At 48.7% G+C, this 13,022-nt stretch overlaps 1 protein-coding gene across 1 annotated transcript in view; it reads right to left on the reverse strand.

Moving 5' to 3' along the window:
• The window catches only part of PKHD1 (PKHD1 ciliary IPT domain containing fibrocystin/polyductin), a 663,908-nt gene extending 651,196 nt beyond the window's left edge, over positions 1-12,712 (reverse strand). Inside the window, 6 exon segments of the mRNA XM_088467197.1 lie at positions 2,210-2,352; positions 4,225-4,312; positions 9,217-9,387; positions 9,509-9,784; positions 12,030-12,144; positions 12,657-12,712. Of these exon segments, the coding sequence (XP_088323323.1) occupies positions 2,210-2,352; positions 4,225-4,312; positions 9,217-9,387; positions 9,509-9,784; positions 12,030-12,144; positions 12,657-12,712 (849 nt within the window).
• Positions 12,713-13,022: the final 310 nt, after the last annotated feature.

Raw genomic sequence — 13,022 nt, forward strand, 5'->3', positions numbered from 1 at the left:
CATGGGCTTGGTTCAGAGTTTTACGCTATTGCTGCCGGAGCTGTGGACATGCGAAGATATGCTAATGCATCAGTGGCCGGGACCTGTTACTGAGATGCCCGCAGCATCCATCGCAGCTGTCCGCACTGCGTACACATGTGCAGCATCAGATGCAGATTATGCAAACATCAGCTCCTTGGGTGAGTCTATGGTCACACGGAATGGCCGCTGTAACTGAGATGCCGGAGCCATGTTTTCTGCGTACGAGGTCGCAGATATGTGACTCGCCCCCGAAACGATCTAGACACGCCTGCATTTTTATCCGACACTCCCCAGTACCTCCTCAAAATGCTCCCTGCCTGTCACTCACACTGCGATTAAAGACTTGTAGCGTGTGACTACGGTAATGTACCTTGACGCATGAGCAGAGGCCATGATTCAACCAAGTGGCTCTTGGCGGAGGGTAGACTCCTATCTCCCTCCGTATCTACATCCCCCCCTCCCTTAGATGACCCATGTGCGGTGAGGTTGGTCTCCACTAATCTATCCCATTTTCTGTATCTTTAACAATTACCCTATTGCTTGGTTCATGGCTGCTTACGTGCTCATACTGTATCTCGTGGACCTTCCTCTTTCCCGTCCTCACCCCCCACTCTTACCCCCCATTTGAGGAAAACATGATCACCTATAAATGTTTGTTCAAGCTATACTTTTAACTTTTGTTCCTGACAATTGTTTGTTCCATGCTTAACTTTGGTTGAGCAACGGCACTCGCTCTATATGTTCTCTGAGACGCTTTTCCCTATACCACAATGCCATTGTTCTTCTTTCACATTTGTAATTTTGAATGAACCACTCAAAATAAAGAATTATAAAAAAAAAAAAAATGATAGGTAGAATTTGATTGGTTGCTATGAGCTAGTATTCCATTGGTCCACTATTTAGAAGGCTTGATACCTCCTCCCCCCCAAATCGGATAGAGGTCTGACATACCAAAGAGCTGACCGTCTGGATCACCCAGTGTATGTCCAGCTTAGGGCTCTCAGTGCTGCTTTTATTTTGTGCCAAATCTAAAAATAAAAGCACTTTAACTTGAAATATATGCCTGATGGGAAACACAAGCGTACCGGCCCAGTCAAACTCCCCACCTGCCGCTGTCCGCGGAGTATGTCTCTGATGGGTGCTGGGAAAGCGGTCCAACAATACGCAATGATTATGCTAGCTTTTTATTGGTTGACAAGCAAGACAATAGGACCTTCATCAAAAGATCACAGCATTGTCTATTACTGAAATGATAGGTCACACCTAGCCACAACATTATTGGTCCCTCAATCCTTAAAAGAAAAAATTAAGAATTGTGTTGCCTCCAGTAATATAAAAAGATAATCTAATAAGTATGTGCCCTGCTACCTAAATACAAACTTTATATATGCAATCTTTAAATTCCAATAAGGGTAATTTCTAATAGGGGCTGCCAGAGGCACCAGGCAGGGATCCCTGCTTCATCATCTCTGATGGCCAAAGCCTTCACCTGGGACTACTGCACCTCACATACCGAGCGGGAAATCCACCACTGGCTGACTGGTTTTGTCTGATGATCGCAGGTGATCACCAGCTAAGGGGGCCACATAATGTGAAAGAGGGGACTCTTCCCCTCATAAGGGACACAAATGCTTTTCATAGTGTCATAATTATTGAAAGCCACTCTCTCTCGTGCATATGACACATCATTACATTATTATACTGTGTACAAATAGGGTAATGATAATGAGACATGACCTAATCACATGCCTTGTAAGTACGATTTTGCTTTTCCAACTCCAGATGAGCCCACATATGCTTACTGTATTTCATTTCAGATTTTATTTCAATAGGGATCAATGATCTTTACCTCATACCTCATTAGCTCTTTGTTCATTCTTTGGTACAACGTAATGTGTACATCATTCATAATGGTGTATGTTCAATTCTAAATGAGGCCCAGGGGTTTTTATTAGACAACTGATTACAGACAAACCAATGCTGCTTTTGCGGAGTGCCACCCGTTGTTAGGCTTTCCATAGAGATTAATGATCCCTACTCCAATCTTTGCTATTACTGTGATCCCCATAAAAACAGGACCATTGAGTGTATTTCAGGCAGGTCCAAGACATACACTTAGGCCATGCCTGATTTGCTCTTATAGAGTCACTGCACATCTTAGTCTAGCTCACTGTCTGAATATACTTACATGACTGTACTTATTTAACTCGTATCTCGTTTGCACTGACCGCAAGCCTTTCAGAATATACTTCGGCATAAAGACGCTGAACCTCCCACAGTAAGGCTCCGCCCAGCCCGCTCGATCTCCTTCTGTCATCGTTTCATTCGTCCCTGATAGACACAAATCAGATATAAATAAAAAAAAAATTTAAACTCCTATGGTGCATACACACAGTCAGATTTTCTGTCAGATCTGAACGATAACGATTTAAAAAATTGTTCAATCGTTCACATCTGAAAGAAAATCGCCTGCAACGATGAACGATGCGCGTTCCCGATTGTCAGATAACGATATCTGACATTTGATGTGTTTGCAGTCAGATTTTGACGATTTAATTCATTTTAATACTGTCTGAAATCGTTCAATCGTTCAAATCGTTCAAATCATTGGTAAAATCGTTCAAATCGATAGTAAAAATTGTTCAATCGTTAATCGTTGATCTGACAGATCTGACCATGTGTATGCACCATTACAACCAATACTGAAACAAATTCATCTAGTTTGTGCCGTTCTCATATGTTCTTAGTTATAATAAAAAAAAATATGTCAGCTACAGTACGATGCAAAAACACACTAAAATGCTGAAATACAATACAGACAAGAAAAGCAAAAAAGTAAAATTAAAGGCAGCATAAGTAAAACAATTATAATATGATGTGGCAGAGTCCAGACCTAGGCCCTCATTCAGAGCCGTACGCTCTGAGCAGAGCGCACGCTCTGAATGAGGGCCGCCCTCCATAAAAATGGAGCGTCCTCCTGGACGCTCTTATAGCTGTGGGTCACCACCCACAGCCTAAACGAGCGTGCAGTTTGATGGCCGCGATGGTCGTGACCATCGCGACCATCGAAACTGCGAGCCGGAGCCTGCGGTTGAGGTTTTCAACCGCAAGCCCCGGAGTGATTTTGGCTCTATCAGAGCCAAAATCACTCTCACTGACATCACTAGTGATGTCAGTGGGCCGGCTTCTGATGGGAGGCGTTCCCGTGGGAACGCCCCCGTCAGGGAGGCACGCCCCCGGCACGCCCACCAAAGGGGGCGTGCTGTCAATCAACATCGACAGCACGCCCCCTTTGATCAGACACAACGAGCGAAGGACTTTCCTTCGCTCGTCGCGTCTGGCACATGCGCACGACGGAGCTCCCTCCGTAGTGCGCATGCTCAGTGCAGACCATCGACCCACTTGAGAGTGGACAGTCGCTTGCGAGTGGGTCTGAATCAGGGCCCTTATTTTATGTTAATATGAGTAAAGAAATTATGTGTTATCATTAAAATGTAATAACACACTCCATTAGGAACTGAGGGTCTGATTCAGACGCGCTTGTGAGCGCTCGCAATCAGGTTTGATGGTGGCCCAGTGCGCATGCGCACGACGGAGCCGGCTCCGTCGTGCGCATGCGCGAGACCCGGATAGCGACGGGCAAACCATCGCTCCGGGTCTCGTACTAAAGGGGGCGTGCTATCGATGTTGAGTGACAGCACGCCCCCTTTGGTGGGCGTGCTGGGGGCGTGGCTGCCCAGACGGAGGCGTTGTCAGTGATGTCAGTGGGAGTGCTTGCGGCTCTGTTTGAGCTGAAAGCACTCCAGGGCTTGCGGCAACTAGACCCTAGCACAAGGGTCCCGTTGCAAGCCCGATGGTTGCGATGGTCTTGACCATCGCGACCATCTTCCTGGCCACTCGCTATAGCTGTGGGTGGTCGCCCACAGCTATACGCTCTAAAAATCAAGAAGGACGGCCCTGATTCAGAGCGAGCGCTCTGTCAGAGCGTCCGGCTCTGAATCAGGGCCTGATTTAGAACTGGATGTGAGCCCTTGCAGTACATAGAAATGCGTTCTGCCACATGCGTAGAAAATATAGACACATTTAGGGGACGGCTCATGAAGGGTTGAACGCAAGTCAGTTTTGCATCTGTATTTTACGTTTCACATTGTGTATGCTCTGCAAGGCAGTGTAAGCAACTATTGGTCATTCCAAGTGCATCACCTTCAAATCCGCTGTGCAGGAATACCTCCTCTGAGGTCAGGTCTGTAACGCAATGCACTGACAGCATGTCTTCCACCACTGCCTGTATCTGTGATAGACAGGAGCATTTATTTCCAATACGTGGTGGACCTTCCAAAAGAAAAACTGTGAGGAGAGTTTGGGGGAGATGTACCAAAGCTTGAAGAGAGATAAAGAGGAGAGAGATAAAGTACTAACCAATCAGCTCCTAACTGTCATTATTCAAACACAGCCTGTAATGTGACAGTTAGGAGCCGATTAGTTGGTACTTTATCTCTCTCTCCACGCTTTGATACATCTCCCCCATTCTGTGATATAGCGTTAGTGTATGTTTTGTGTGGTGGTTGTTGTGGTGTGGTACTCACTTGGCCAGCGCTGCTGTTTACGTCAACCGGTTTACTTGTTACATTGTCCCAACAAAACTGCACCAGTCCAGTCCCGGAAAAATCCAACTTCTGAAGGAAACAGCTTGTAATTACTAGTGACATAGATGATCATACGCTGACAGGATAATTACCATACTGTATTACATAGGAGGAGGCCACAGCGCAAAAGCTTAAGCACCAACATATCATGGCTCACTGGGGCTGATTCAGACCCGCTTGCAAGCGGGTCAATGGTCGGGCAGTGCACGAACCCCGAAGCGAGTGAGAACTTCACTCGCTCGGGGCTCGCAGCAAAACGGGGCGGCTGTCGGTGTTGATCGACAGCTCGGCCCATTTTGTAGGCGGGTCTGGGGGGTGGCTGCACAAACGGAGGTGTTCCCGAAGGAACGCCTGTCGTTTGTGGGCGGCCCTACTGACATCACACATGATGTCAGTAGTGAACTTCCTGCTCTATTACCACAGGGTCTCGTCGCAAGCCCGATGGTCGCGATAATAGCGACCATCGCCAGGCCGCCCGCACAAGCTGTGGGTGGTCACCCACAGCTATGCGAGCGGCCTGGAGGTGGATTTTTTTTTTTAAATCCGCCCTGATTCAGAGCGAACGCTCTCAAATAGCGAGCGCCTCTGAATCAGGACCACTGTTCGAATTATAGTTATTCACTCACATCATCCTTTATACCAGTAGAATTTGGAATCTAATTTATTTATCTGCTGCTAAAGCTGCATACACACGGTACGATATATACAACCAACGATATCGCTGAACGATTTCCCTTGAACTTTTCTGTAGTGCAGGACAAACGATATCGGGTGTACACACTGAAAGATAACTATGATAGATGTCTTTCAGTGAAGTCATCCTGCCACATCTCTGAACAGGCGATTCTTGATGATATCATCCAAGTTGGCCTGCATGTACGGACGACCACAGACATCGTTATAGTCCATGCGGGAGCGGGCATTGTTGGTCGCTCATTGCATACACACTGAACGATACTTATTGTTGAACTATATCATTATCATTCAAAGATATCGTACAGAGGGCCTGATTCAGACCCGGTCGCAAGCGCTGCGCGCTCGCAACCGGGTCGATGGTGGCCCAGAGCGCATGCACACGACGGAGCAGGCTCCGTCGTGCGCATGCGCGAGACCCGGATAGCGACGGGCAATCCATCGCTCCGGGTCTCATACCAAAGGGGGCGTGCTCCTTGTGACATTAGATTTAGGAAGGTTTTTTTTTCTGCAGAAGTAAATAAATGTGGGTGCGTGTGGTGTGTGTGCAAACATTTGCTGTAAAGTCTCAGGGCCGGATTCAAACCCGCTGGCGAGCGGGTCAATGGTGCCCTAGTGCGCATGCGCACGACGGAGGCTGCTCCGTCGTGCGCATGTGCGAGACCCGGCTAGCGACGGGGAAGCCGTCGCTCCGGGTCTCGCTCCAAAGGGGGTGTGCTGTTGATGGTGAGTGACAGCACGCCCCCATTGGTGGGCGTGCCGGGGGCGTGGCTGCCAGACGGAGGCATTCCCATGGGAATGCCTACCGTCTGGGTCCGGCCCCACTGACATCACTAGTGATGTCAGTGGGAGTGATTTTGGCTCTGATAGAGCCAAATTCACTCCAGGGCTTGCAGTCACCGAGACCCTACCGCAGGGTCTCTTCGCAAGCCCGATGGTCGCGATGGTCTTGACCATCGCGACCATCATCATGGACGCTCGCATAAGCTGTGGGTGGTAACCCACAGCTATGTGATCGTCCAAGAGGCCGCACTATTAAAAAAAAAAAAACGCCCTGATTCAGAGCGGGCGCTCGTTCAGAGCGTCTGGCTCTGAATCAGGCCCTCAGTCTGGCTCTGACTATGCAAATGAAAATACATTCTATGAAATTCTCTAAAATGCAACAGAAAGCAGACGTTTGTTGTCAGGAAGCAATTAAATAACTATGTAATCCATTTTTGGTTTCAATAAAAAAAATTTTTTAAATTCATTGTTTCAACATATTGGCTTATTCCATTAGGCAACGTATCAGTACTGAAAGGGGGAAGGGCTGCTCACCCTAATTTTAAACATTATAAGAGGTGCTAAGACTTGTAGTACAATACAGGGAACAAGGAATGCAGGTGCACACTGAGGGCCTGATTCAGAGCCGGACGCTCTGACAGAGCGCTCGCTCTGAATCAGGGCCGTCCTTCTTAATTTTTAGAGCGGCCTCCTGGCCGCTCGTATAGCTGTGGGTGACCGGCTCCGTCGTGCGCATGCGCACTGGGCCAACATCAACCCGCTTGCGAGCGCTCAGCGCTCGCGAGCGGGTCTGAATCATGTCCTCAGTACTAAGAATAATGACAGTCAAAATAATCCTGATAAACTCTACAATGAATTAACATGGAGTATAAATGAGGTTCTTAGTACATGTTTGCCCATCCACTATTATAGGAAGTCCTGGATACATTGATATAATGTCTTAGTATTAGGGATGTTAGGGACCTGTCTGATGGGGTTCACCTTGACGTGGTGGATGGGTAAACATCTTTGGACAAACATGTACCAAGAACCTCATTTATACTGCATGTTAATTGTAGAGTCTATCAGGATTATTTTGACTATCATTGCTCTCAGTACTGAGGGCTTCATTCAGAGGCGGCCGTACGGTCTACGACCACACGGCCGCCTCGATGTTTGTCCAGTGCGCATGCGCACGAGGGAGCCGGCTCCTTCGTGCGCATGCGTGAGACCCACTACGACCGACAGCGCCGGTCGTAGCGGGTCTCTTTCCAAAGGGGGCGAGCTGTTGATGTTGATTGACAGCTCGCCCCATTTGGAAGGCGGGCCGGGGGGGTGGCAGCCCAAACGGAGGCGTTCCCATGGGAACGCCTGCTGTTTGGGGGAGGCCCCACTGACATCACTAGTGAAGTCAGTGGAGAGCTTCCGGCTCTGACAGAACCAGAAGCTCTCCGGGGCTTACGACAAGTGAGACCTTACTCTAGGGTCTTGGTGTAAACCCACAGCCTAACGACCGAAACAGAGGCAGGCGGTCAGGATGCAAGCGGCCGCCCAGTTTCTGAGCGACCGCTTGCATCCTCCGACCGCTTGTAAGCGGCCGCTCGTTCGCTCTGAGTGATGTTCGCATGCGTATGGTTTGCAATGCGCATGCGCAAACCAGTCATTGCGGTCGGAAATCGTGCGCTTGTAAAACAACGAGGGGCTGCTAATTTGATTGACAGAATGTACCGTTTGTGGGTGGTAACAGGGGAAGGTGCTTGAAAACGGGGGAGTGGAGATCCGAACGCAGGCGTGTCTTACGGTCAAAACGGCGTTTAATGGGAGTGCATAATTAGTAAAGGAGCATCATCGACCACGTCACTTGGTTGTCTTTTAGCCTGAACTGCAGTGATAGTGGGAAGTAAATCCTACCACAAGCACTACGAGCAGTTCAGATGCCTTTCGATGTTCCCAATTAATCTAATAAATAACGGAGATGACGTGTGATGCGAACGGCAAAGGGGCGTCTTTACAAAATAGCGAGCGCATTTTTCGGACGTTCGCTCAGACATAGAGGCGTCATCACACCACAAAGAGCGAGCGCTCAATTTAAATATCCGGCCTCTTTTTAAGAACGAGCGTCCGCAAATAGCATCCGGGTCTGAATCAGGCCCTGAGTGTGCACCTGCATTCTTTGTTCCCTGCAACATATCATAACAAACGAAAAAACCCTCCTTCCCCTATTTGAGGTGTACAAACAGTATTTAGCTTTTCCTCTCCACACAAATGTAGGTACTGCTGATTGGACCACTACAAGAAATGATTGCGGAGCAAGTAAGGTTCTGCACAATACACAATTTCCCTGAGTACCGTTATCACCACAGCCAGTCTTTCCCAGCACAGAGGCCCTGATTCAGAGCCGGACGCTCTGACAGAGCGCTCGCTCTGAATCAGGGCCGTCCTTCCTGATTTTAGAGCGGCCTCCTGGCCGCTCGCATAGCTGTGGGTAACCACCCACAGCTATAGCGAGCGGCCAAAAAGATGGTCGCGATGGTCAAGACCATCGCGACCATCGGGCTTGCGACGAGACCCTTGTGGTAGGGTCTCGTCTGCCGCAAGCCCTGCAGTGCTTTTGGCTCTATCAGAGCCGAGAGCACTCCCACTGACATCACTTGTGATGTCAGTGGGGCCGGCCCCAGACGGTAGGTGTTCCCATGGGAACGCCTCCGTCTGGCCAGCCACGCCCTCGGCACGCCCACCAAAGGCGGCGTGCTGTCACTCACCATCGACAGCACGCCCCCTTTGTAGCGAGACCCATAGCGACGGCTTGCCCGTAGCTATCCGGGTCTCGCTCATGCGCACTGGCCCAACATCGACCCGCTTGCGAGCACTCAGCGCTCGTGAGCGGGTCTGAATCAGGCCCAGAGACCCTAGAGGTGAGCCAAGTCTTCAACATGCTGATCACTTTGAAGAGGAATGTAATTTAGGTTGCACACATGATTGCTTTTAGAGGAAATCAGGATACACCAGCACTTCATGTCCTTGTCTTCCTATGTACAGATCTGTCCTATAGCATCTTTGCTGATCGCACTAAAAACATGCGAATGCATCGCACCATGCGATTAGCCACGGGTGCGTGCGCCATGCCACGCGCTGCATTTGCATCATGCAATCTCATGGAGTCGCGGATTCGAAGGCAGTGCGTGAACCAGCTCTCGTATACGCGTCTCGTGCCATGTGTGGCGCTAATTGCTGCAAAAGGCGGCAAAGATGCAAGAGGACACATCTGTATAAGGAAAGTAGTTTTTTAACTGAATGAAATGAGTATCTGTTTGTATAGGTAGGTATATACAGTAGATACTCCATGTAATATCTGTATAGAGGACCGGAGAAGCCATACCTCTTACCTGTATATCAGGAACATGGGCAGACTCAGCTACTATCTGATGTTTCTCTCGCTGATAAGTAGTTATGAACTCTGGGCTCAGCCAGGTGTTGTGAATCTGGACCCCGATTTTCATGCTGGACTTTGGTCCTGTCCCTCGCTGCAACATCTCCATGTAATATCTCCTGCCCCGGGAAAGTTCCATTTTGGGGGATTTCTGTTTCCAGCGTCCATCCCAGTTCATATCCCAGTGGTCAGTCCATGCTGCAATGCCATGTGGAATGGAGGCCACCTCAACCTGCAAAGGACATTTCACCATATTGTAGTTGTAACGTGATTCCTGTACAAATACAGAACGCGTTGCACTATCTTCAATAAGACACAAAATGCTGTAATATCAGCTAAGCCCCTGTTTTCACTGAACTTTTTCTGTTACTTTGCGTAATTTTGCACCTGGGCAATACCATGTTGCACTGCATGTGGGGGTAGATGCACTGGCATCACTAGTGGGGTGCGGGCCGCACTGGGTGACACCATCCGAGGGGGTGACACCAAAACAGCAGAGCTGTTCTGCTACTTTGGTGTCACTCCCATCGGATGGTGTCACCGTGAAGCCCGGACACGGAGAGAGTCAGGGGAGAGACTGTCGGCTGCCCCAGCAGCTACAGGAGCTCTGGTGAAGCCCAATGTGTGCCGAGAACTGAAGGCAGTAACGCCCCCAAGATCGGCACACACAAGGGGGTGTGGCATCGCGGGTCGTGGCCACGCCCTTGCCATGAAGCCACACCCCCTTTCGAAGGACACGCGACTACGGTGCTCCAAAGAACTCAGTCTAGCCGAACTGGGTGTCACCCAGGTAAGTGACGCCTCTCCGTAGATGTACAATGTGCAGGGAGATTTAGATTAGGGAGGGGCATGTCCAGACTCGAATCTAAATTGTATGTAAAAATAAATGTGTCCAGCATTTGTGTTAGGGAAGGACAATCAGCGATCCGATATAAATATTGGGAAAAGGTATTAGTGAATTGGCCCAGTAAAGAATTCGGGCCTGATTCAGAGATGTATGCTAACCCAATGGTGCATGCACAGGACCAGTGGTGGCTCCAGGGGTGGGGCTGCAGCGCAGTCCAAAATTCAAACAGGGGAGCCACACCAACTGCCACTCCCAACAGCAAAATCCCGGCATGGGACTAATGATAGGTTTCTAAATACTGTCGCCTATCACTAGCCCCACGTCGAAATCCTAATGCCCGGCATACCGATTGTAGGTAAGCAGATAGCTGCGGGGGGGGGGGAGTGTTTGGTTTAGGGTATTAAGGTTAGGCACCCCCTCCCAGGAGGGATAGGGTTAGGCTAGGGGAAGGGAGGGTTAGGGCCAGGCACCCCCGGGGGGAGGTTAGAGTTAGGCACCCTCCCTGGAAGGTTATGTTTAGGGTGAGGGGAGGGGGGGGTTAGGTTTAGGCATCCCTGGGGGGAGGTTAGGGTTAAGCACTGGGGGGGAGGTTAGGGTTAGGCAATCCTAAGGAAGGGTTAGGGGGGGAGAGGGTTAGGGATAGCCTTTATACTTACCCTGTCGGGATCTCCATATGCCGGCCTTCCGGCTTTGGTATTTAATCCGCCGGGCTGACGTCCGGTGGTATAACATACCAATTCCATTCTTCACAGTTATTATATAGTATTTCACAGATGTGTCTTCATTTACCTATCTGTCTGGACGAACACTACTTAGACAGAGCAGCTGGTGAGAAGGTGTCAGAAGCTAGTACAGAACACCAGTATGTGACACCTGCCCACAAGATATATTTTTTCTCTAGGGTATCACATCAAAGGTCCGGCTGCAAGGACAGTTCACATCCCTTTCCCCTACTCTCTGTGCTGTAAACAGGGGGTGATGGTGTCCCATAGCCCCAATGGTGGCGGATGCAGTTCCTTCAGGGATAATCAGATCAGTGCATGATCACTCCCCAACACTTGGCCAAGCCTCTCTTTAGTAGTGGACCCAACCAAACTCTTGGCAGGATTGTTCCCAGGAGACATTATAGATCATACATGTTGACTCCTTCGGACAGCTGAGAAGACTCTCAAATTTTGGGGGAGTCTCACGGACTCCTGGGAGAATAGGTTAGTTTCCGCATCCCACCCACTGTCTGTTTGTTGCAGAATTGCACCTTTGGGTGTGATTTGCCCAGCGCTCTCCCACAGTGGCCATCTGCACTGAACTCTCCCAGAGGGAAAGTAAAAATATAGGCGAGCATGTCGGTATGTACTGGATAAGTAGCGGAATGTACAGCTTCGCGGATGCGGTGCTCAGTACATCCCACCCTTAGACCCATATGCCCATTATGTAAATATCTACACATAATATGTTCTATTTTTATTGTTAATTAGTATACTGAGACAAGCCAACATAAAAAGCAGGATGTGCAATCAATTACTCGTATAGCAAAAATATAAGTTAAAGTCCTAAAAATATTCATTACAGCTCCCCCTAGTGATGGGGCATTTTGCAGTGCAATGGTCACAGCTCATTAGCACCATTGTACCTTTGCTTCTGCCTCCTCTGATTGGCTCATGTAGAGTTGAGCCTCACTGTCTGATTGTATCCAAAATGTGTAATTGTTTGTCTCTGGAGTTACAAAGAAACCACTCAGTCTCGCACTGTAAAGAAAGGAACATCTTACTAATGTTACATGTACAGCATTACAGACATTGCAGTTTTATTAGAAGAATATATTCTATTTGTAGTATAAGTTTATCTTTGCTGACTTTTTGTTTAGGCATCAAGGGCCTGAATCTGAATAGGACACAGTCGTTGAATTTGAATTTGCGTCCGTCGCGACAGCCTATGGATGAGTCAGTGATTTACGTAATACCGATATTTATGCAGATTGAGCGATTGTTTGCCATTGCAGAGGCGTGTAAGCAGCATTTGGTTTGCGATTGTGCTTGCGCAGGAGATTGATTCGCAAAGTGAGTGACAGATAGTCAGCGTTTGGGGATGGTAACGGGGGCTGGTTAGGCACATGCAGGTGTGTGATCTTTAAATGCTATTTTATGGGTGTGCATAAATGAGCCATTGCTTTCTCCTGTGAAGCATGAGAACTGCAGTGTTTGCGGCTGGTCAGACTTGACATACAGGTACGTGGCTGCCCGATCTGTCTCAATGTTACCTGTATTTACTCAGTTGCACGTCATCGGATGGATATGAGAAGGTAGCAGTGAGCATCCCAAAGCTCGGGTAAGCTCTGGAAACATTAGCATATTTCCACACCTGTGTTCCATGGAAACCTCAACACATCAGAGGGCAGCTGCAGACTCCCCCTAAATGCTCCAGTTTTGCTGGCTGGCTATCAATTAAGGGCTGCAGGCTCTTGTTTCTTTGTATTAGAGTGAAACCTTCCCATTTCTTACTAGTAACTTTCACTACTTGAGCAACATGCCGTTTGAATGCTGCGACGTAACCCTAATTCTAAATCTGGCTGATTTCTAGATATCATCCAGTGTATCTAGCAGTCCCCCCTCAGCTTTTGCACACC

This window comes from Taudactylus pleione, unplaced genomic scaffold, assembly GCF_031769625.1.
Source record: "Taudactylus pleione unplaced genomic scaffold, aTauple2 ptg000070l, whole genome shotgun sequence".
In the NCBI taxonomy this organism is placed as follows: Eukaryota; Metazoa; Chordata; class Amphibia; order Anura; family Myobatrachidae; genus Taudactylus; species Taudactylus pleione.